This window comes from Lontra canadensis, unplaced genomic scaffold, assembly GCF_010015895.1.
Source record: "Lontra canadensis isolate GAN:19392208 unplaced genomic scaffold, GSC_riverotter_1.0 scaffold98, whole genome shotgun sequence".
Classification (NCBI taxonomy): domain Eukaryota; kingdom Metazoa; phylum Chordata; class Mammalia; order Carnivora; family Mustelidae; genus Lontra; species Lontra canadensis.
Genome location: NW_022631092.1, coordinates 3,033,912 through 3,057,481, shown reverse-complemented (window position 1 = coordinate 3,057,481; position 23,570 = coordinate 3,033,912). Strand labels below are relative to the sequence as shown.

Below are 23,570 nucleotides of genomic sequence, written 5' to 3'. Positions count from 1 at the left end.
ACCGGGAATAGCACCCATCACTGCTGCTTTAATAGTAACTTTCAACAGAAAGCTGAAAGTCAACCAAATAATAATTTAAAAAAAAAAAAAAAAGAAGTCAAATAAACACTTCCCTTTGAGTTCGTTCCTAAGGTAAAAACACGAATGCTTCAGAACTGCAAAACAAGTGCTTCATGAAACACGTTTCCCCCTGAAAGGCAGATTACACAAGAAAATCCCTATTTTGCTGTGTAGTAACTGAGAAGTGTTCCCCCTTCCGCCGCAGAGACCATTGCGCGTCGAGGTCAGCCGTGAGCCCCCGTGGCCCCTGCCGCCCCCCGTCACGCTCTGCAGCATTACCCACGTTCACATGGACAAGGGCTGCCCGCTGCCAGGATGTGACCAACCAGTCAAGAGAAAACCCAATACGAGGTGGCAATTATAGTAATAAGACTTGTTGAGGACGTAAAATCAAGAATTAGGTAAGGTTTCACAGAGAGCTCTACAAAAAGATTCAAATATAAAGAACTTGTTAAAAATCCTTAAAATCCAACTGGTTCTGGAAATGCCAGGAGAGCTTAGGTCTAGGGGCATGTGCCTAGAAGGAGCTAATGGGGCACAGGAGGAAGGCCATGGTGCATGGAAAACAGAAACAGCTGCTTTTCACTGACAGTTTTTGCCTTTCGTGCTATTTCTTTTCGAGTCACAGGTGACTCTGAACTTAACTTATCCACCAAAATCACAAAACTAAAACAAAAATATAAGAAGAGGACCACCAGCATCTTGAAGAAACATGGATCTTCTCTTGCCGCTCCAGGAGCGAAACGGTAATTCTCTAAACCGTGGCATGGTGGGCACCGAAGGTGGCGATTGTCTCACAGCCTGATTGTCTGTGGCCTCGAGGGGAGATCTGGTATTTGGAGATTTGGTTCTCATGAAATTTCTAAACCGAGTGAAATGCCAGGTCCTGGGGCCTAAATTTTATATTATACATACCTTTTTTTTCCCCTAAGACCAATCTTACTCAGACTTCACATTTATGTTAGCACAGCATTAACAGAATTTTAATGCCCAATAAGCACTTCAGAAGGTCGGAGAGGTGGGTTCCAAAGCCAGAGGCACACAGCGATTCACTCTACCCTAGCCACACTTCACAAGATCCAGCCGAAGGCCACTGACGCCTACCCTGGCACACACAAGCCACACCTGCTTACCCTCTGCCGGTCACACCAGTCCACCACCCCACAGATTAAAGCAAGTTCCTCTCTATACACAATTTAGTCAGATCAGCTACTAAATTCTTAAAAGCAAACTTCATCAATTAAAGTTAGGAACAGTGGCCACTTATTTTTATGTTTGGGGATATGAAAGAGTATTTAATAAGTTTTCAGGAAAATGACATCAAACAGCTCTTGTCTGACATTTTAAAAAATACAGGTCAGAGATGAGAAAGCTTTTTCCCACCCAAATCAGCTCTACTCACCCTTATTTCCAGTACCAGCACAGTACAGCCTGAATTCAGAATAGAAATTTAGAACTATATCAAAATAATTCATGTCGATACATGTATATAAATACACAGGGAGGAATATGATGGAATTAACAATTTTTGTTTCTGGAGAGAGCGACTGAAGTTGGCTTCAAAAGACACCATCATCTATTATAAAGAGTCAAACCTCCTAAAAATGAGCACAGAGTCCTATGTTTTTCTATCTTAAAAAAAAGGAGCCTCAAAGGCAATGCCAGCCGACCTCCCAGGGGACGAGCATTCGCCCTGGGAGGCCTGGAGCTCAGCACGCAACACCACCAGCGCTGACGAACACGTGAGCAGCAGCTAACTAGGCAGGCAGAGCACGGGGCAGCGGTGGGCCGGTGTATGGAGACAGACTGACGTGTTCCCCGTCTCTGAGACTACCTACTGTTAGGATTTTTTTAAAATGTCCGATTATTCCTGAGTGTATATCCACAGGGTAAAGTAGGAAAGACTGTAAAGAGAAACTACAGCTACGGGAGAAATCAGAGTTGTTGGCGCCCAATAGAAACCTCTTTACTCAAAAGTGCATGTAATTCATTTATATGGTAGCTTGTGAAGGCTCCCGAGCCCTGCATAGTTTTCGAGTGAGTGTGAGTGAGTCATAGTTTTATATATATATACAGACATAGAAAAGAGGCTCCCGGACATCCTTCACGAGGGAAAGCTCGGCAAGGCCCTTTTCTTCTAAGTGCTACGGCTGTGTGTGTATGTGTTTGTAAAAATACAAAGTGAATGTTCAAATAATGTTGAAGTGATTTAAAAACTCAAATACTAATATATTTACATTGGAGAGTAAGAAAAAAAACAGTCCTTAGCTCACACATTGCCCTTCCAAGGGAGAGGACCTTAAAAGATCCCATGTGCTCAGTGGTTCAGTAAAATCCCAAACCAGCGTCCCCAGTGGAGTTCAAGTAGGACATGTAGTGTTTCACTGGGAAAAAAAAAAGATTTCTTTTTCTTTTTTGGTGACAAAGGATTATGCGTTCTACAACACTTTTAGGACACCAAAATTCAGACAAACTTTGAAAAACATTTAAAAGAAAACACAGGCTTACAAACACCAAATGACATCCGTAAGACTGAAGCCCTTTTGTTTTTTTTTCCCACAGAGAGCAAGACAGCTGAAGGCAGCAAACAGTCATTTCCCGTCTCAGCTGGAGAGTCGATGCTCAGAACCAGAAATCCCATCGGGCAATCTTTAGGTTACTTTGCTATTTCTGCCGCCTCAGGATTCCAAGAAATCCAATGTCTCGAGGACCTCATCTAGTTCTACGCTAACGCACGCTACCAGCATTGGCAGGATTCTGACGGTGCCCACACACCGAACAAAGCTACAGCTTCAGCCTGGGCACAGAAGGCTTTGCTCCTTTCAGTTCTTTACCGAACCAGAACATGTCAGGATCCTGACTGGACTCCCGCTGGAGGAATGAAGACCAGCTCCCAAGACTTGTTAAGGAAGAATGATATTAGACTTAATGGAGATCAAGCAGGAAGATTTCTGAACTAAAAACAATTACCGAAGAGAGAGGAGCATTTTGATGTGCTGTTCTTTGGAATTTCTATAATTAAAAAATAAGCACAGAACTATTTCATAAGAAAATACATCTTAGTGTGCAGTCCGATGCACGTGGAAACTGGTAGATGAAAGGTAAAATGCAAAAAAGTATGAAAATACGGCTCCTTTAAATGTGGCAATAAAGTCTGACATACTGATATAAAATCAATACCGACAAAATAAATGTACAAGTGCAAAAAAATCCCATCATTTGTAAAGAGAAGAAAAAAAAAGTGCCAGCTTGCTTGCTCTTAAAAATGCTTCCCCACACAACTGTTCAAACACAAAACAGACAGATGCAGCATTCAAAAGAACCCTCGTAGCATGCCACGTCTCATAAACATGTATATACAAAAACTAGAATAAAATAATGTGAAACTGAGTTAGCTGGCATCGAGAAACTGGTCTCTAAGTTGTCAGGTTACATCATAAAATGGGATGTTTCACATCTCAGGCACAGACGACTTGGGAGGTTGCTCTCAGAGGGCAGACTTTTTGTAGAGGAAGTCTGGCTTGCTGGGTGACCTCCTTCCCCTGCTTATTGAATCTTCCCTTTCTAAATCGGTATTTCGCTGAGCTCCGAGGCCCAGGGACTCGCTGTCTGCCAGTCTCCTACCGGATCTCTCTTCCGGAGCTTCAGAGCTGCATGCGGGATGTGAGGGTCGGTTGGGGGTCAGCCCGAAAGTCAAGTCGGTTTCTACTGCTGTTCGTCCCCTGACATGGGCTGGACCGTTGCCAACGTTTTCTGGGGCTGCCAACGGAAAGTCTGACCGCTGGGGCGGTTGCTCAACAACGTCAAGGTGGATTGGCTCGTTCTTTTGTCTGTGAGGATGTCCGTCAGGGGAAAGTGGATATTCTCTCCTAGCTTCTTCCTGCTTTTTAGGAGAGGTCTGGCTGGGCATGTAGGCTGACTTTAAGCCACTTGGTGATGCCTTACTGTGGCTATACAAATCGGGACCGAAGTATCCACCTTGCGAAGGGGAAGGGGTGCGTCTGCCAGGAGCAGGCGTCGAAGGTCTGCAAGCAGCATTTGAGAAGTCATAGAAATCCGGATATTCCTGCTGATTTTCTCGAGCATCGACTTTTTGCTCCAGAGTGTGTTTCTTCCGAGACGTGTGTGTATGCCTCTGTGGAACACATGACAGATGCTGGGGAGGCGCTGGTCCTACTTCCGAAACAGACTGGCTTAGTTCTGTGTCTACGGCCAGTTCTGGAAGCCTCCTGTCCTTGAGTGACAGTGTGGACACACCCATGGCGATATCTGGCATTAGATCATTTAGCACAGGCTGTGTACACTGCAAACAGAGATAAGAGAAGGGAGGTTAAAAGAAAAAGGCCCAGGACTCCCTTTTTGTACAAATGATGTTCACTGGTTTTGCTTCCTTATTATAAAAGTGATACAGGTTTATTTTTAAGAATAACACGATATAGGTATCTGTGTGTCTCAGTCAGTTAAGGGTCTGACTTTTGATTATGGCTCAGGTTGTAACCTCAGGGTCACGGGATCAAGCCCTATGTTGGGCTCAGCGCAGAGCCTGCTTGTCTCTCTCCCTCTGCTTCTCCCCACTCCCCTGCTTGCTTGCATGCTCTCTAAAATAAACGCATTTTTAAAATCTTAAAAAAAAAAAAAAAAAGAATGCATAAAATCATAAAAGCCAAAACCCTCAAAACCAAACAAAAAACCCACTAATCTTCCCTACTGAGATAATCACTGTTAACATTTTGAGGTATTTTTCTCACTTTTTCCCCCTCTGTTCATATATTAATTTTCATAAAATGTAGTACATATGTAAGTCCGTCACTAAATTTTGAGATTACTATTTAAATTACAGCATACTATTGCATTGTATTGCTGAATCATGGCTTATTTATCTCATTCTCCCACTGCTGACATTAAGGATGTTTCCAATTTCTCATTATTATAATCAAGACTATAACGGGGTGCCTGGCTGGCTTAGTTGGTGGAATGTGTGACTCCTCATCTCGGGGGTCATGAGTTGAAGCCCTGTGGTGGGTATAGAAATTACTTAAAAATAACATCTTTAAAAAAAAAAAAGACTGCAATGAACATACAAATAAATTACCTTTAAGGGAATTTTATTTAAAATAAAAAGTAGTAGAACTTTTGAAACTGTGGAACTGACAACAAAGCCAATAGGGTGGAAATGTGGCCTATCAAACATTACCAATCTCTGTTGTTTTTTCTTTTTTAAGGGGCTGGGGGGGCAGCAGGGAGAATGGGTGGGCGGGTCTAAGGTAAGGAAGGATCATAATTTGACCCCGGGGTACACTAGTCCACAGTGTCCAAAAAGTCATATTTTAATAAAGATCCCCTGAACTAATCTGTGTATCGTTTGCTTTTCTTTCTTTTTTTTTTTTTTTTAAAGATTTTATTTATTTATTTGAGAAAGAGACAATGAGAGAGAGCATGAGCGAGGAGAAGGTCAGAGGGAGAAGCAGACTCCCCATGGAGCTGGGAGCCCGATGCGGGACTCGATCCGGGAACTGTGGGATCATGACCTGAGCCGAAGGCAGTCGTCCAACCAACTGAGCCACCCAGGCGTCCCTCGTTTGCTTTTTTATTGAAGACCACTGACAATGTGTGAACAAGCAGGAAGGTTTAAAAATCACTACCGTTGGGGCGCCTGAGTGGCGCAGTGGGTTAAAGCCTCTGCCTTCTGCTACGGTCATGATCCCAGGGTCCTGGGATCGAGCCCCACATCGGGCTCTCTGCTCAGCGTGGAGCCTGCTTTCTCCTCTCTCTCTCTCTGCCTGCCTCTCCACCTACTTGAGATCTGTCAAATAAATAAATAAAAATCTTAAAAAAAAAATCACTACTGTATTTTTTCCCCCAAAGGTATTATATAAACAGAAATTTAACCTCTAATACAATGCAAACTCGACCCAGGAGTTCTTGCTTAGTTTACTAGCTACCGATGCCAGCTACTGCGCCTCCCAGTCAGACGGGTGCTCTCGTGCAGCAGCTTGCCAGGCATAGGGCCGGATCATCTGTCCACTTTCTGAATGGGGAGTCTTCGGCCACTGCTCCCGACAGTATACACAGCTGTAACTAACGTCCCCTTCCTGGCCCATCAAAGCACTTGGTAGAAGAGTAGACTCTACAGAAATGAGGGCAGATTCTAGACATGTGCTTGAACGGAGCATCACAAAACTGCCAACACCCACGGGCACTGCCCACTGATGCCACCCTTTCCGAGTACCTGCAATGAACACGAAGACAAGGAAGGTACCAACTACCCCCGACGCATACCCTGTGTCTTCCCAGCACCCTCACTCTGCTCCATTTTCCTTCTCTCTCTTTTCCACAGCTCTGCAGTCTAAGCTTCCAGCTTGTTGGTAACACTCCTGGGCACTGCTGAGTCCCCGCAGGGCTCCTGGGGTCAGGGAAATTGCTTCTAATATTCCAAGAACATTTTATTTTAGGTAAATTAGTGAAGTGCAAACTTACCACTTGTTTCTCACATGCTGCTGCTGCTGCTGCCAAAGGGGCAGCGGCAGTGGCCACGGCCACGGTCGGTCTCCCCAGTCCTGTGGTGTTGGTGCAATCAGGTGCTGCTGCTTTGACACCTGGCAAGTAGACTGGAGGGGGGCCGGCTTTAGGGGCCGTTCTGGAGTGAAACAGGGAATGATTACAGGGATAGGAGAACGAACGTGAAGGGTGCTGGCTGGGAGGTCTTTGTTTCCAGCCTGTTTTGAGCTGGTTATGGATTGGGGTGGCTGGGGGATGGTATGGAGGTGGTGGGGGGGGCAAGGGTGGATGGAAGGCCACAAAGGAGTCCAGGTCTGTAAACATGGTTTCTGCAGTGGGGGTACTGTTAACACGACATCTCCCAGATTGTCTCATTGTCAAGAGTGGACTTTCATCCCCAAAACGTTCATCCGGAAAGAACTTGTGAGGATTCTAAGAAAGATTTAAAACAAACAAACAAACAAACAAACAAACAAACAAAAAGGACATTAGCAAATTTCCTAGATAGAAATTTAGAGGCTGAGAGCATTAAGTGAAATCCTAAGAAAACCACATTCAACAAGAGTAAAAGGCACAATATATTCCTCTAGGCCAGAAGCCCAAGAAAAAATTACTTTAATAAAAGCACAAAAGGATATAGTGGAGGCTCTCCAGCCTCTCACAGGGCTATCAAGAAGAGCTGCGTAACTAAATATTCCAGCAAGCAGGCCGGTAATCTCTTGCAAGATTATGTGATAATGCAAAAGCAGGAAATAAAACCTAATTCAAATGTGTCTTTGCGGAGAAAATAAAATTAAGTGCCAAAGGAAGAAAGGGCATACAAGTGAGGATCCTCCTTGAATTTTCTGACACAACATCTATACTCTGTCTGAAATAAAAACTGTAAAATACTCAATCCTTTCCTGTTACATGTAACTCAGTATGATTAGTATTTTGATAAACATTATATAAGAATACTTACAGCACTTTTATACATGTTAAGATGTCAAATGAAGATACAATTTAGCATGGCAAAAGGGCAAGAAATGAATAGAAAACAAGACTCTATTTCAGGGATGGAAACCACGGCAAAAAATGAAAATCAGAACCAGCCTGCTGCCCTGCCGACACCACACCGCTCTCCCCTTTGAAGACTCAGGCTAAACAAGCCTGGAGTCAGTGGCAAAAAAAAACTCAATCACTTGACCAGACAAAATTAAATTTTATTTTAGGCTCTGATTTCGCGTCTGTGAACGGACTACTTTACATGTTCTTCCTTCATTGTAAAACTGATGCTACAGCTCTGGTACTTGGTAAGAAAGGAGTTTTTTCCCCTGCTCGTTAAAAAAAAAGAAAAGCATTCATTCCCTGATTCTCATGCTTACAGGATTTGTAACATCATGCAAAAAATGTCTTATCATCTGGAGGAGGAGAGAAGAAGAAGAGGGGCATCTGGCAGATATGTTAAGTCCGGTCGTAGTCCACAACCTGAAATCTAGAGACCCAAAGAGGGACAGAGAGCAGTGGAGGGTCAGAATTTTCTACTTCCTCTTTCACCTTTGATGGGGATGCACACCGTGAACTTTCAGTGGGCCTGTTAGGCACAAGAGACAGCTGCTTCCCCACGGCACCTCTTATCTTCACAACATCCACTCTACTGGTATGGAAACGGGTACTCGGAGTGGTTGGCCCAAGTTAACTAACTGATAAGCAGCAGAGCCAAGATGTAAATTCAACTCTCCCTCCAGAGTCTGTGTGTTCCGTCTACCCTGCACACAGCCTCTACTGGGGGCGGGGTGGGGGTGTGTGGAGATGGAGTGCAGCGGACAGGACTTCCAGCTATCACAGACCCTCAAGGCAGCAAAAGGGAATGCACTAAGAAACAGATGCACGCCGCGAGGGCTCCTTGAGAGATCTGAAATTCTGTCTGCATGATGATCAAGGTTCCTATCTCACCTAGTCAAATGCCATCCCCACCTGCAAGAGCTCTGCAGCAGCGTCTGCGAGACCAAACTCTCTTAAGACTCGAATTTGAATTTCGTAGCTGACCGTGGCGCCTTCCCCACAGTTGAGTGCGTAGGCTCTCTGCACTTGCTCGGTGTGCCGCAGCTCCTGCAGACGTCTGACCATGTCTTTCATAATGAGGAGACGAGGAACTGAAAGAAGAAAACGTTGGTTCAAATATACTGGAGCTGCATGCAAGACCAGCCACCGAGCACAAGAAAGCAAGCATGTGTTCTGCATTAGAATCTTCCTGTACATTTGTTGATAGCTTTTTAATTTCCTGGGAACAGTAATTTATATGCTGTCTAGAGAAGGGGAACCCTGAGTGGAGTCTGGAAAAAGGAGAGAAAACCAGGCAGGTAAAGAACGTAGAGTGAAAGCATGTGTCTCAAGCAGAAGGACCAGGCACGTGTCAAACAGGCAGGTGACACAGCATGGCACGAGCCGCCGGCCCCACTAGTAGCTGAGGATTCAAAGGTACAAGCAGGAAGAGTATGAAGAGAGAAGGTGAGAAAGATGGGTCGGAGCAGATCACAAATGACCCTGCATGTCACGGTAAGAAGTGACACTGTATCTTGGGTACAACCGGGAGTTGCCTATGCAGGGGAATGACAGGATGAGAGCAGAGCAGTGAGGTAGTCAGCATACTCTGAGAGCAGGGTAAAGCAGGGGTTGGCAAACTACAGCCCGGAGGATGAATCTATCCTGCTTCCTGGTTTGTAAATAAAGTTTTACTGACACACAGCTACACCCACTTGTTTCGGTGGCGTCTGTGGCTGCTTCTGATGGCACAGTTGAGTAGCTGCGATGGGGACTGCAGAGCCATCAAAGCCTAAAATATCTACATAATGGCCCTCCAAGAAAAACGTGTGCTGAGCCCTGGTGTAAATGCCAGAATGGGAGTAAGGGTAGAGGCAGGAGCACAGTTGGGAACCTGAACCAAGGCTGTAGCGCGGGGGCTGGGGGATAGGTGACGCCATCTATAAATATCTAAGAGACAAACTGCCCAGACGGGCCACTGGCTACGATTTCTGGCGAAAGCGGAGCTATCATTTACTGAGCACCTAACTTTGTGCCTGGCGAACTCCTAAGCAACTTACTCATGGTACTTCCTCAAATCTTCCTAACAACCCTAGAAAGGAGATATTATTATATCCATTTTGTAGGCAAGGAAATTAACGCTCAGGGAAGCAGGTTATTTTGTCAAAAGTCACACAAATAAAGTAGCAGAGCCAGGACATGAGCCTTACTGGCATCTTCTCCATAAGCTATATGGCCTTCCTTCAGAGCGAGGTGAGCAAGGAAGAGGGAAGGATCAGATAACACAAGAACAGGAGGAGGGCTTGTTAAGTAAGACAACATAGACGCCTTATTTTTCTGAACATACTTAATTGTGAACATCTCTGGGCTTTTTAGGTTCAGTCCTAAGATTAAATTATGCTGCTATTCAATTGTATTAACTCAAGCTGATAAAAACCGGGCCAATGACCCACAGCTTCAATATTCTGCACCAATCAGCTCCAGTAATATTTCTCTTCCCACGGTTGTCCAGTGTATATATATATATATTTTTAAAGATTTTATTTATTTATTTGACAGCCAGAGATCACAAGTAGGCAGAGAGGCAGGCAGAGAGAGAGGGGGAAGCAGGCTCCCTGCTGAGCAGAGAGCCCGATGCAGGGCTCGATCCCAGGACCCTGAGATCATGACCCGAGCTGAAGGCAGAGGTTTAACCCACTGAGCCACCCAGGCGCCCCTGTCCAGTGTATACTTTAAAGAAATGATGGTCAGTATTTTGTCCGTAGTGGCCAGATCTGATAAGGCCAACAATCGATTAGACATTAGTCCCAGAATAAAATGTACGTGTTCAATTAAAAGTTCTGTTATTCTTTTATTTGTCCTTAATTGAAACAGACACTTATAAGCAGAAGATGAATGGTGCCATTTCTAACAATGCCATAGTTCTCTGATGTTTTTAAATCTTGAAGTAGTAACTGGCTAGAGCTATAGAGCTATAAAATTTCTGACCTCCAGATCACTGTGGATTTTCTTACCTTAAAAACTGACACTTGTGTCCTTTGGTTAAAATCAACATTAATGATGCTTAGAAAATTTTGGACGTAACAGTTATATCTCTAACTATGGGCAATTTCCTCAATGTCATGACAGAAGCCTGTGCTACAACAGAATTCACAGAGCAGATTCTGGGAAGCTGGATGGACCTCTAGGAAACCAACAGCGATGATCACATTTGGGAGCACATGTCTAGACTCAAACATACAAGTTTATAACTCTCCTGAAAGAGACTTATGTGAACGATGCTTTACGGTGATGAAAAATCTGAATTCCATTGAACTAGGGGTTCTCAACAGGAAGTGATTTTGCCTCCATAGAACACATTTAGCAATGTCTAGAAACAAAAATGTTTCCAAAAGGTTGTCACAAAGGATTTTGTGCGTGTATGTGTGTGTGCACACACCTGCGCATGCTATTGGCTACTAGGTATAGGCCCTGGATGTGTTGAACACCCTTCAGTGCACAGGACAGCCCCCTCAACAAAGAATTGTGTCAAGACGGCCAAAGTTGAGAAACCCTGGGCTAACTGGGAATCTGTACACACCTGTTACTCAAAAATAAAATATGAAACCAAAAAACCTAGCTTATTAAGTATTAATTCTTTAATGAGAACAATGCATAATAGATATTGGAAAGTGGAGAGAATTAGCACATATAAAAAGGCTACAACAATGATCAGATTAGGGATGCCTGGGTGGCTCAGTCATTGGGCATCTGCCTTTGGCTCAGGTCATGGTGTCAGGGTCCTAGGATCGAGCCCCGCATGGGCTCCCTGCTCAGCGGGAAGCCTGCTTCTCCCTCTCCCACTCCCCCTGCTTGTGTTCCCTCTTTTGCTGTGTGTCTCTCTCTCTCTGTCAAATAAATAAATAAATAAATCCTTAAAAAGAAAAAAGGATCAGATTATTCATTTAAATATAAATGTCTGACAGAAGGCTACCGTCTCACCTGGAATTTCATTGGCTACGACTGAAGGAGGGCTTGACTGGTGACTGCTGATCTGCTGGTGGCTCATCATGTGACAGCACTGTGGCACCGCGGTGTTGACCATGTAAAGTGTGTCTGGCACGTTGGACATTCTAACCATTCGCAAACGCACAAGATCTGTTTGCTCCACCATCATCTCATCCAGCACTGACTGAAATAACAGTTCAGTATTAACTCATCTCTGTAAATTATGTTTGGGCCTTCATCATATAAAACGGGAATTAATTTATTGTTTTCAGTGCATGAAGCTTAAAATTAATAGTGAAAGGAGAAAGAACCCCTATCTCTTTAATTTTTAAAGAATCTTTCTGTATCATCTTTGGAAAGAAATAAACATCTTCCAATTGTTTGCTTTTAATTAAAGTATTCGAAATTTGAAGGAAGGTATAAAATGAGTCAGAAGGAAATTATACCTAAAGTTACTATAAAAACAATCTGTACATTGCTAAATATCAGATCCAGCAAGAAATGCTCAAAATACAAAATACTGAAGATCGATTTTAAATTCAACAGAGCTATATATAACCTGATTGTTAAGTTAGTTTCAGAGGAATCTCAACAAACCACAGGGTGGCCAAAATGATGTAATGGATAAATCTTTCCCACATTTCCCGGGGGCAATTTTCTACTTAAGTCTGGGTTCAGCTGTCAGGGAATAGGGAAGTCCCAGGAGGAGTATTTGATTAGCTCCCCGCTGCCCCATTCTGAGAGAGCAGAATATGGGGTCATTTATTACAGACCTTTTATCACCAGAAGCCTTTGGTAAAGGCCTCTCCTAAGGTCTGACAATCAAAATGAGAAAAAAATTAAGGTAATTTAATTCTATACCAAAACACAATGCTTTGCCGTTAATTTGTTTCAATAAACTTAATGGTGATTTCTGACTTTCAAAGAGTTAATCAGTTCCTCAAAAGGCCATCCCAAAGTTCTAATGGCCAGATACAGCTAATAAACATCACAGTATTCCATTTTCACATTACCATATTTTCTTGGAGTTCTTCGTATTATGATATACAATTTACTTAACAAGCCTCAAATTTTATCTTAGTTTTGTGCACTTATTCTAAAACTAAACATAACTTCCAACAATCAGCCATTACAGAAACACATTATAAGAAACCATGTCATTTCTCTACATTAAGAAAGACAAAATGTGTGCAATCTTCTTTCAGAACATTTTTCCCATCTTGAAGATCACAAAAAAGATCACTATTATTTCAGTAAAAATTTTTTTTCCCAAATTAACAATTTGCAATGCAACTAAGAGGAGAAAAATGTAAAATGCAATTCAACATGACCTAAGTTATAGAACATGCTTGATAATTAAACATTTCAGACAACTACTCCCGTGAGTAGTTGAACTAGAGTTTACTTTCACTTTCCCTATTACTGAGTATTTAGGCAATTTCTAAATATGTTTACAATACCAAAATGAGTATCTTTGTGCTTATAGTTTGTAAAATGTACTCTAATATCTTAAAATGATTTTCGTTACCTTTGCTTCTTCCACATAGGGAGAGAACAGTCGAGGACGAACATATATTCCAGCATTTTTTTGCCGTAACCAGGCATTTGATTTTCCACCTTCTGTTGCAGGAAGCATATCCGATGGAGGAGTACTAATCAAGCCTCTTTTCATCTTGAAAAAAATTATTTTTAGATGAGCTAGAGATTTGTGTAGACCTAGGTTACTACTAAGATTAAAAAAAAAAAAAACCTATACCTATAAATCATGAAAATTTAGGAATATATGTGAAATTTCAAAATACTCCAAATGTTTAAGAATATTTAAAGGATTCAGCAATAAAAAGGTACTATAATTCACCACTTTCCTCTATACAGAGGAATGATACTTTTAAAACAAGAGCTATAGTAATTAAAAATAGAATGAGTTGGACTAGTTTTCAGAACTTTTAATGAAAACCAATTTCTATTTTTTCCCTTATTCATCTAGAAACGGATTCCATCTCCACCCCACCCCCCACAAGACAAAACAAGAACATCTTCTTGGGCCTGTATCTATAGTACAAGGGTGCAGACGGTCTGCCTGGTGGTTAGGGACAAGGAGCTTTAGGGGAGGCAGATGGGACACAAATCCCTAACTCCCATTTAACAGCCACGTGACCAAGGACATGTCCTTTTATCTGGACCTCACTTTAAGGGCTCCCAGATGGCCCTGGAGACGGGACACTGCATGACTAACTAAAATGTGGTGGCCCTGTTGTTTCCTTGTCTGTGCTAGGAGAAAATAAAGCAAGCACCTACAGCTTGTTTAGGTGGTTCTAAGGATTAATGATGGTAATGCAGGTAATGCACTCAGCACTTACCACACACCAAGAGTGTTTTATGCTTAACAGCCATTATTAGCAAACTTTCACTGGGGACTTCTGGGTGAAGCATGGAATTAAGAACAGAGATAGGTATTTTCTAAGTCTATTAAACCAAAGTTCTAAATTATTTTTCTAAACCAAATTCAGGGCTCAATTTGGTTTGTGTTCCAGGTTTTGTTTTTTAAAAGATTTTACTTATTTATTTGAGAGAGAGCATGAGAGAGAGAAATCTCATGTGTGCACGCACAGGCAGTAGGGAGGGGCAGAGGGAGAGGGAGAAGCAGGCTCCCCACTAAGCAGGGAGCCTGATGTGGAGGGGCTCGATCCCAGAATCCTGGGACCATGACCTGAGCCAAAGGCAGACGCTTAACCGACTGAGCCACCCAGGCGCCCAGTTAAAATTGTTTTTAACTAATAAAATACAGCATTAGATAGTATTTAGAAAACAGAGAAAAACTCCCAACTCTAATCTACTCCAACTATAATAATGCTTATATATTTCCTGCCAGTCTTTTTCAAATGGATTTTTACATAACTGAATTCTAGAACACATAAAAATGCATTATTTTGTATTCTTCTTTCTGAAATTATATTTCATCATTAACATTTTTCGTGGTGCTATATTAGCCTTTATAACCACTGTTCAGGGCAGCAAAATATTCTGTTGAGTAGTCAGTCGTACTATAGTTTAGTTTATTTTTTCTGTTGTTACACATTTAAGTGGTTTCCAAATATTTAAGGACCATGCTACTAATGTATCAGTTATAGTTCCCCTATGGGGTGCTAGTATTATTTCAAAAAATACTGACTTAATAGGTGAAAAAAATAGTAACTTACGGCTTTGTTTTGCCTTCTTTCGTGTGTGTGATTACTAGTTAGACTGAACATTTTTTCTAATCAGAAGTATAATAAATATTTAATTATTTTCTTCTACTTCTTCCATGTTTCAACTTAATATTTAATTCTGTAATCTAACAGGGATTAATTTTGTGTGCAAGTGAAATGAAGGTTTAACTTTAAAGAAGTTCCCTCAGCTCACCAGCTCGTCCAGCACCACAATGATTCACTGATTTCTGATAGATTATTATATGTTTAATTCTTATATAATTAATAAGGATCTTTTTCTGGGCTATTTTGTCTTGCCTGTTTTGCTAGCATTACAAGTTAGAGTGGTGTTTTTTGGTTTGTTTTTGTTTTTTAAAGCAAGTTCTAGGCCCAACATGGGGGTCTGAACTCAGGACGCTGAGATCAAGAATTGTATACTTAACCAACTGAGCCAGACAGGCTCAGACACCCCTGGAGTTTTAAAATATATTTTAAAGATTTTATTTATTTGAGAGATTGAGAAGGAGAGCACAAGCAGGGGGAGAGGCAGAGGGAGAGGGAGAAGCAGGCTCTCTGCTGAGCAGGGAGCCCGATGTGGGGCTTGATCCCAGGACCATGACCTGAGCAGAAGGCAGACACTTAACCGACTGTGGCACTCAGATGCCCCTTAAAACATATTTTAAATTCTGGAAGAGTTATCCCTCCTTCATTATGTTCTCTTTAGAGAACTTAAAAAAGATTCTTATCAAACAAACAAATGAACACTGGCGGTGGGGGGCGGTGGGGAGGAAAACCAAGAAACAGACTCTTAACTACAAAGAACAAACTAATGATTACCAGCAGGGAGGTGAGAGGGAGAATGGGTGAAGTAGGTGCTGGGGATTAAGGAATGCACTTGCCACGAGCACTGGGTGTTGTATTTAAGTGATGAATCATGAAATCCCTCACCTGAAATGAATATTACACTGTATTTTAACTAACTGGAATTTCAACAAAAACTTGGGAGAGAAAATAAATAAATACATAAATAAAGCACTTGTACACAACGAAAAAATTCTTATCCAGTTTTTTCCAGATGACTTATGTTTCTGAGCAACTGAAAAAACTATGATGATGTCTATAAGCATTGCTTTAAAGTTATAAACCAGTACTTGTAGAAATAATATTTATAATATTTATTTTTCGCATCCATTAATTGAAGAATTCTATTAGCTTAAAAAATTCATTTGACAAAACTATGAACATAATATGATCAGCTCCATTAATTTTTAACTGAAATAGGATCATAAGATTCAGTCACCCTTTTCACATTGAACCAATCTCCTTTTTTGCTCTCTGATTTATTGCTGTGTTTGAAAAGTCTCCAGAGGTAATCTCCACCCTTTCCTTTTTGAATAGGATCTACTAGATCTCACTGAAAAGTGGCTGAGGTGACTCCCCCTAAGACGATCTTCTTGCAAAAGTTAAGACGCTATACCCACTCAACTCTCACTCACCGGACCTTTACTTGGGCCAGTGATCAGCACAGCATGGCCCAGAACACAGATCTGTCTCTGTCCTCATGGACTTCACATTTTACAATACTCTATTAGTAGAAATTATGTACAATGATTAAAAAAAAAAAAGATAAACCTGTACATTTTGGTGCATTTTCTTTTAGTGAAAGAGATAAATGAAGAAAGGCACTTACTGCATCACTTAGGACTTCACTGTTAATAGGTAAGATGTGTTCAATTCGCACAAATGGTAAGAGAGAAGAAAGGATCTCTCTAAGCTCTTCAATGTCTAGGTCTCGTCTTTTTACGCCTCTTCTGTTCACACTATGGGCAGTGCCACTCAGTAAGTTTGGCTCTATGAGACAGAAAACAAAAGTCTTCAACCAAATCCAAATTTTCAAACTTTTTTCTCTAGTACACTTTTGGTAACATGCTATATACTTAAGTGCATCTGCTTTAAAAAGGATTATAAATTATTTTTGTGTCTTAAGTTTACTTACTAGAGATCTTCTTTGACAAAGACAAAGCATGGTATCAACAGTAAGATAATTTTGATTGTTTTGCATTAAAAAATAAAGAATTCTTTTCCACATACTAACTCAAAGGAGAAAAGATGACAATCTATTAAAATCTAGTTTGACCAAAGGCTTCTTAAGCTTTCTAACTGCTGTGACCAGTTTCTAGTACAATTAAAGCATTACAGAGCAAGTGGCATTTGTCACTGTGTGTTATCAGTATACTCACTAGGCTACCATGTTTACCAGAAATTTAGTAAGGTATTAATTACCTGGTATCTCAAGCAGCAAAACTTAATGTGTACTGTATTTAACTTTTTGTGATAGTCTCCTCAATTTCTATAATATGGGAATGTTACTGCATAAAAGGGAACACTTAGATCTCTGACATGCAATATATTCCCACTGTCTAGGGCAGAGAGTAAAGGTTTTCTTCATTAGGTATCAGTGAAAGAAGATCTGAAGTACATATAAGCTTATAAACATTGAGTGGAAAAGAGAAATTACTAAAATTTTGGAAATCTTTAATCATATCTATAATCTAGGGGCTATATATATATTTTTTTTTCGCTGTATTTTTTTTCTTAAAAAAAAATCTTTAAATTCCTAAATATAAGTGCTGTATTTTTTGCAAGCACTCTTTAGGCAAATAGGCATTTCCCTTAAATCACGTGATAGACACATGGATAGAGAAGAAATAATTGTTTTTTGAGAAGCTAAGCTTTTTCTGGCATCATTCAAGACAAAATTATTGCAAGCATGTGGAAAAGGGTAATTTTCCCTTGCCTTGCTATGATTTGGCTTCATACTTATACAAAGTGCTGCTTTTCAAAAAAATTTTCCCCTTAAAATAGTGGCATCCTGTTTTCAAATGAAATCTTACATAAAACTTCCAAATATGTAACAGGTTAGGGCAGAACCCTTTTTATGAAGGTGACGGAAAAGCGGAGCCTGAGGTGCTTCGGTTCCTCCTCATCCCTGGGGAAGAGCCTTCTGTTCTAATCCCATCAGGAAACTATATATTTTAAGGGAAATCTTATCAAGGATGCTCATTATTTGCCTAAAATAAATATGACACTCCCTCATTACCAACCTTACATCAGTGAACAAGCCTATGGCCTATAAGGATTATGTAGCATTATATACAATTAATTCTTGTTGGAGTAGTCCTATTCTATAAGGTCAGTATAAACAATTAGCAAATACTGAACCACTGCTCCTATGAGAAACACAGGGTTAGGTGTCTGTGAGCCTCTGGTCACAACAGTTTTATCAGCCTATCAAGACATAACCTTGTTTTATGTGTTTCTGTTTAAAGACACCTTATTACTAAATATTGTTGATTCACGAACACTGCACTCATAGCCAGCAGCACTGTCACTCTTCTCTGAATAAGCTTATTTAAATCCTGGGCTCTGTGCAAGGGGCATCACAACCTTCCTGTGCTTGGAAATATCATACAGCACTAAAAGTTATAATGGGAGGCCAGTTTGATCAGTAAGATCACCAAAAAACCAAAAAAACAAAAATCCAAATAAAAAAACCAAACCCATAAAATATGAAAAACATGACACTATTTTGAATAGACTGAAAAGGACACTTGTTTTTTGCAGTATGAGAACTGATATAAGAAGGCAGACTGTCACCCTGTTCCACCTGAAGCTGAGAACACGTGCATCAGGGGACTCAAATATTTTGTCACTCTGAGCATGTCTACAATGGACCATGAAAGTAACGTGGGTACTGATTTTGGGGAGTGGAAGTAAATTTTAGCAGGTAGGTGAATTTGCAAATACAGAATCTGCAAATAAGGGTAGACGGTATACTGGCATTTCAAAAAGTCCCAAATTAGGGGCACCTGGGTGGCTCAGTTGGTTAAGCCTCTGCCTTCAGCCCAGGTCGTGATCCCAGGGTCCTGGGATCGAGTCCCGCATCGGGCTCTCTGCTCGGCAGGGAGCCTGCTTCCTCCTCTCTGTCTGACTCTCTGCCTACTTCTGCCCATTTGTGATCTCTATCCGTCAAATAAAAACAAACAAACAAACAAAAAAAACCCCAAAACTTTCAAAAAGTCCCAAATTAACATCAGTGGCTTTAATATTACAAACAATTCACATCTGAGAACTGCTAAAAGCTTTTTTTGTAGGCCATGGAGAAATAAATTAGCAGGAGAAATTAGATGTTTTGAAAGGCAGGTTTAGCTTGAAATTTTTATTATCTTGAAATGTGACTGAACTCAATAAATGCACTAAAAATTTATCACTGACTTGAACCCTTTAAATAGGTGAGCTTCATGATATGTAAAACAGATCTAAAAAAGCAATCAAAGAATGACAGGAAAGGAAAATGTGTATTTAATTTTTCTGATTAAAATATTTTGAAAAGAAATGTTTTGATTTGGGCTTGCTGTATGAAGGAACACAACATTCTATGAGGGAAGGAGCATTATAAGATCAGTCTCCACCTCTTCTGCAATATCCCCAGTTGGAAGCCATTCAAAAGCATTATTTTTCCTTTACCTTCCACAAAATTTAAAAATAAAGAAATGGGCTTTTTTTGGGGGGTGACTAGTCATATATTTTTTAATTGACATAAAGTTGACATAACATAAACCTCATCATTTTAACCATTTTAAAATGTACAATTCAGTCAGTGGCTTCTAGTATATTTAAAATGTTATATGTATATCACTACTATCTAATTCCTAAGCATTTCCATTAAAAATACACTTTAAATGAAAATCACTGAACGAAAAATTTCATTCTAATACTTCTACAAATCAGTAAACATTATTAAGCACATAGATAACATGAAAAGAACCCTTTTGAAGTTGTAAAACAGAATTTTCTGGTATATTTATTTCTAACAAAGTATACTCTTCTCCACTAAAGGATGTTATGGACTGTGAAAATTTCTGTTCTCACCAGGCCATAGTGGTTATTGTCGAGATGGACACACAGCATGTCTCCGGACAAAAAACTTACAGTATAAGCTAACTTTGGGAGCTTACCTCTGTCAGCTATTCTTTTCATCAACTGATGCTCACCCCATTTAATCAGATACTTAAGGATATCTTGTTCACTTGCCTAGAATAAGAAACGGCTTACATTTATTTTAGTGAAATTAGACAAACGGAGAATTTCATTACTCACTTTTCCTAGGTCATAATGTACACGCAGTGTGCAACCCAACACCTTTTCCTCTCCACTGGCTGTTTGAGATGTTCCACAAAAACTGCAGCCCACCAGCAGCAAACACACGACCGCTTCATATGTGTCCAGTAACCTATCTCTCAGCACCAACTAAATTTTTTATTCTTGTTTTCACCTTTATTTTTTCTTTTTCCTAGTCTCTTTACCTATTTTAAACTTATTTTATGCTACTATATGGTCTCTATACAGGTGCCTTAAATTCTTCCTGGGACAAGGTAGAGATAAATAGATGAAAATAAAAGTATACAGATACCTAGCGATTACGATCTCCTGCAGGAAAAGAAAACACAGGTATAGCAACTTGTTTTGGCAGAGACACTACACTCTGCACAATGTATGCTACTGACTGGTGAAGGGCCCTTCCAGCAGTCTGTGAAATGGCAAGGTGCCCTTCATTTCTTTGTACTTTACTGAAAATCTCAGCGCAAATCTAGGCTGCTCTCCAAGGCTTTTACTTTCTAAATAGAAATGCAAAGCTTTCTAAAGACAATAATCCGAGAGAACTGACAAATCCTAACCCCCATAATGCACGCAGTCTGGATCAGGACAATGAAACGAGGTTAATGAACAGAGATCCTAAATAAATCAAATCCAATTACAACAACATTTGTACTGCAATCAAAGCACAGATGCTAAGTGGATTATTTAACTCTTCACTGAATTTCTCACTGGGATGGAAACATTTTATTATTTTCCTAGTACAAATAGAAATAGGTAATGACTCAAAGGGTTTATGTTTTTATAACATTAAAACTGTTGTATAGTTTTTGCCATAAAATTCATACAACCAATGGCAAACTAATTAAACTTGAGCATGTTACTTGAAAGTATTTTTTGTAATATTTTAAATTTATTGTTAGTTTAAATTACCAAATTAGATTGACATATAAGTCAATGACAGAAGAATTTGCTAAAAACTACTGATTAAAAATTAGTTAAAAACATTATTATATTCTGATAAGACAAATACACTGAGTTTTTATAAGCATTTGAGTAGATTAGAAATTGAATACTATTCTTACTTTGTGCTGCTTAAGCTACTGTCTACAGTCTAAGTATCTGACAATCCATGCAAAACAAGAAATTGTTATAGTGAATTAATGGAAGCCAAGACAATCTCTGTTGGGATATGCTTCTGACCTTGCCTACTGCCCCAACCCCTTTGGTGTAGTTGGCTGGGACCTGGGCTTGTTCACAATGTTGAGTCATAGCAGCAGGTGCATGAAGGGCCAGAGAGCCAGAAGGCTCTTCCTGTACAAATCTGAAGAGGGCATCCCTGGGTGGGCTGATCTCTCCCTAGATGGGAGAGTAATAGAGTGTAGGTAGGTTTCCTGGTGCACATATGGATGGCAATGAATTTGACAGGTGTATAAATGATTACCTGTAGGTAGTCAGACTGGATAGCAGTGAGCAGATGGTCTTTGCTGAGTTCATAAAAAACATCCGAAGTCATGACCTGGGAAAATTCCTCACAGAGGAAATGTAAAGCTTGTCGATGCACCCATTTAGAGCCATATGGATGAGAGCTCCACTTGAGGATGGCAATTAAGGTATCTAGTGAGATGTTCTCAGCAATGATATCCTCACAGCCTAAAAGAGAAGGTAAATACTTCTTAAGATTAGTCATAAATAATACTTATGGAACATCGGTACGTTAGACACTGTGCTTAAAAGTAGCAGTAATAAACAAGAACAAGGAGATAAATAAATTTCATGGAAATCACCAAGACCTGGAGGGACGGGGTAACAGCAGGTAACAACAGACTATGACATCTACAGGAAATCTGCTTGCTGTTCAGTAGAGACAGATCCGTACAAAGAGGCAGAGAATCCTCACAACTGTATAAGAAAACAAGTATCTGTGCAAATCCAACATTTTAAGTAAGACACGACAGTGGAGAGCAGTGGACCACAAGGCAAAGAAGAGAAGGCAGAAATGACACAGTTGTGGGAACTGGCCAGTCAGAGAAAGGCTAAAGCTGGGAAACACAGTTCATGACACACTGGATGACATGATCAGGACCAGCTCAACGGATGGGTGGAAAACGAAGGTGAAATAGAACCAGGAAAATTAGAAAGTTCTGTATCTCAGTGAAAGAAAATCAACTGCACAGAAGATGGGAGAACTAACTTAACCACAGGCTGCGTAACAATGATACCTGGGTGCTTGAGCTAGACGGATGCAAACCGTGACACGGCTGCTGTAGGGCTGAAGCAAGCTCAAGCTTTTAAGATTCAAGCACAGAGTCCTGACCAATGGAACAATGTGGCACTGATGTCCCGTGGGATGCTGTGTTCTGTCTGGGCCCTGTGTTTTAGATGGGGCATTGACAAAACGCCAGGATTCTCAGAGGAGGGCAAAAGAACAGTAGGGAGTCTGAGACCTGTCACAGGAGAAAAGCTCCGAGCAACCAAGATTACTTGGCTTATGTAAGAGAAACCTGAGGGGAGACATAGGTGCTATCTTTAAATGTCTGACAGACCTTCATGAAGCAGAGGAGAGAGGACAGACTTCCCTGTTGTTCCAAGGGCAGGTCCTGGATGTTAAATGGATATTGAAAGAACTGAAAGAAGGGGGATTTTGCCTCAATATCAAGACATTTCTAACAATTAGATTTGTTCTCCTCTTGTCCCTCAAAAAAAAAAAAAAAAAGATCCTTCTAGAAAAATCTAAGGGGATAGAGTACCAAGAACCCCTACGCTGGATATGGAGCTGACGTCAGATAGTGTCCAAGCTGCTTCCATCACAAAGATAAAATCTTTTCTTTAAAAAAAGATTTTATTTATTTATTTATTTATTTGAGAGAGAGAGAGAGAGAGATCACAAGTAGGCCGAGAGGCAGGCAGAGGGAAAGGGGGAAACAGGCTCCTTGCCAAGCAGAGTGTCCAACGTGGGACTTGATTCCAGGACCCTGAGACCATGACCCGAGCCGAAGGCAGAGGCTTAACCCACTGAGCCACCCAGGTGCCCCACAAAGATAAAATCATTTTTTAGAAAAGTAGTAACAGAGTATCAATGTGAGAGTAATTTAATCTAAACATTAAAGATTAATTTCCTTAATCTCAACATTAACCTGAGATCCTGATAAGGAACACTGAGATCACCACAATGGACTCCGCGTGTAAACAACACCCAAAGAAGTGAGTATGTGCTGACGAGGAGTGAGAGAAACGGAAAAGCTGTAAACCGCTCTCACGATTTTACGGGGAGCCTTACATGCCGGCGGCCAGAGGAAGACCTGTGTCATTCCGCTGCTTGAAAGCAGGCCCTGGACTAGAGGTGAGGAGAATGAGTCAATCTGTCAGGAGAGGCAATCTGATAGATGAGTTTGGGCATGAAGAAAGGGAAGTTAGAGAAAAGGTGGTTATTGAAAAGGATGTATCACAATCCTACGAAACCCGGATATTGGCAGAGGGAAAGAAGGAGAATTAATAACATCATATATTTCAACTCCTGAAAAGTTTTCAAAGAAGTGAGACGTGATAGGAAAAAGTAGGCTTTGCAATCAATATAGATCGGACTCGAAATCCCACCTTGGCCACTTAGAAGCAAAGTCATTTTGGACAAATCCTTTGCCTCTTTGAGCCTGAAAT

The 23,570-nt window shown here is 40.7% G+C and overlaps 1 protein-coding gene across 1 annotated transcript in view; it reads right to left on the bottom strand.

The window, feature by feature from the left end:
• Window positions 1-1,129: 1,129 nt before the first annotated feature.
• BTBD7 (BTB domain containing 7) overlaps window positions 1,130-23,570 on the bottom strand; it is a 78,104-nt gene continuing 55,663 nt past the window's right edge. The window contains exons 4-11 of the mRNA XM_032837303.1: window positions 21,358-21,566; window positions 19,775-19,850; window positions 16,447-16,607; window positions 13,097-13,240; window positions 11,563-11,752; window positions 8,515-8,693; window positions 6,538-6,990; window positions 1,130-4,363 (exon numbers count right to left, since the gene is read on the bottom strand). Coding sequence (XP_032693194.1) covers window positions 3,548-4,363; window positions 6,538-6,990; window positions 8,515-8,693; window positions 11,563-11,752; window positions 13,097-13,240; window positions 16,447-16,607; window positions 19,775-19,850; window positions 21,358-21,566 — 2,228 coding nt within the window. The 3' untranslated portion in view covers window positions 1,130-3,547. The remainder of the gene's footprint in view (window positions 4,364-6,537; window positions 6,991-8,514; window positions 8,694-11,562; window positions 11,753-13,096; window positions 13,241-16,446; window positions 16,608-19,774; window positions 19,851-21,357; window positions 21,567-23,570) is intronic.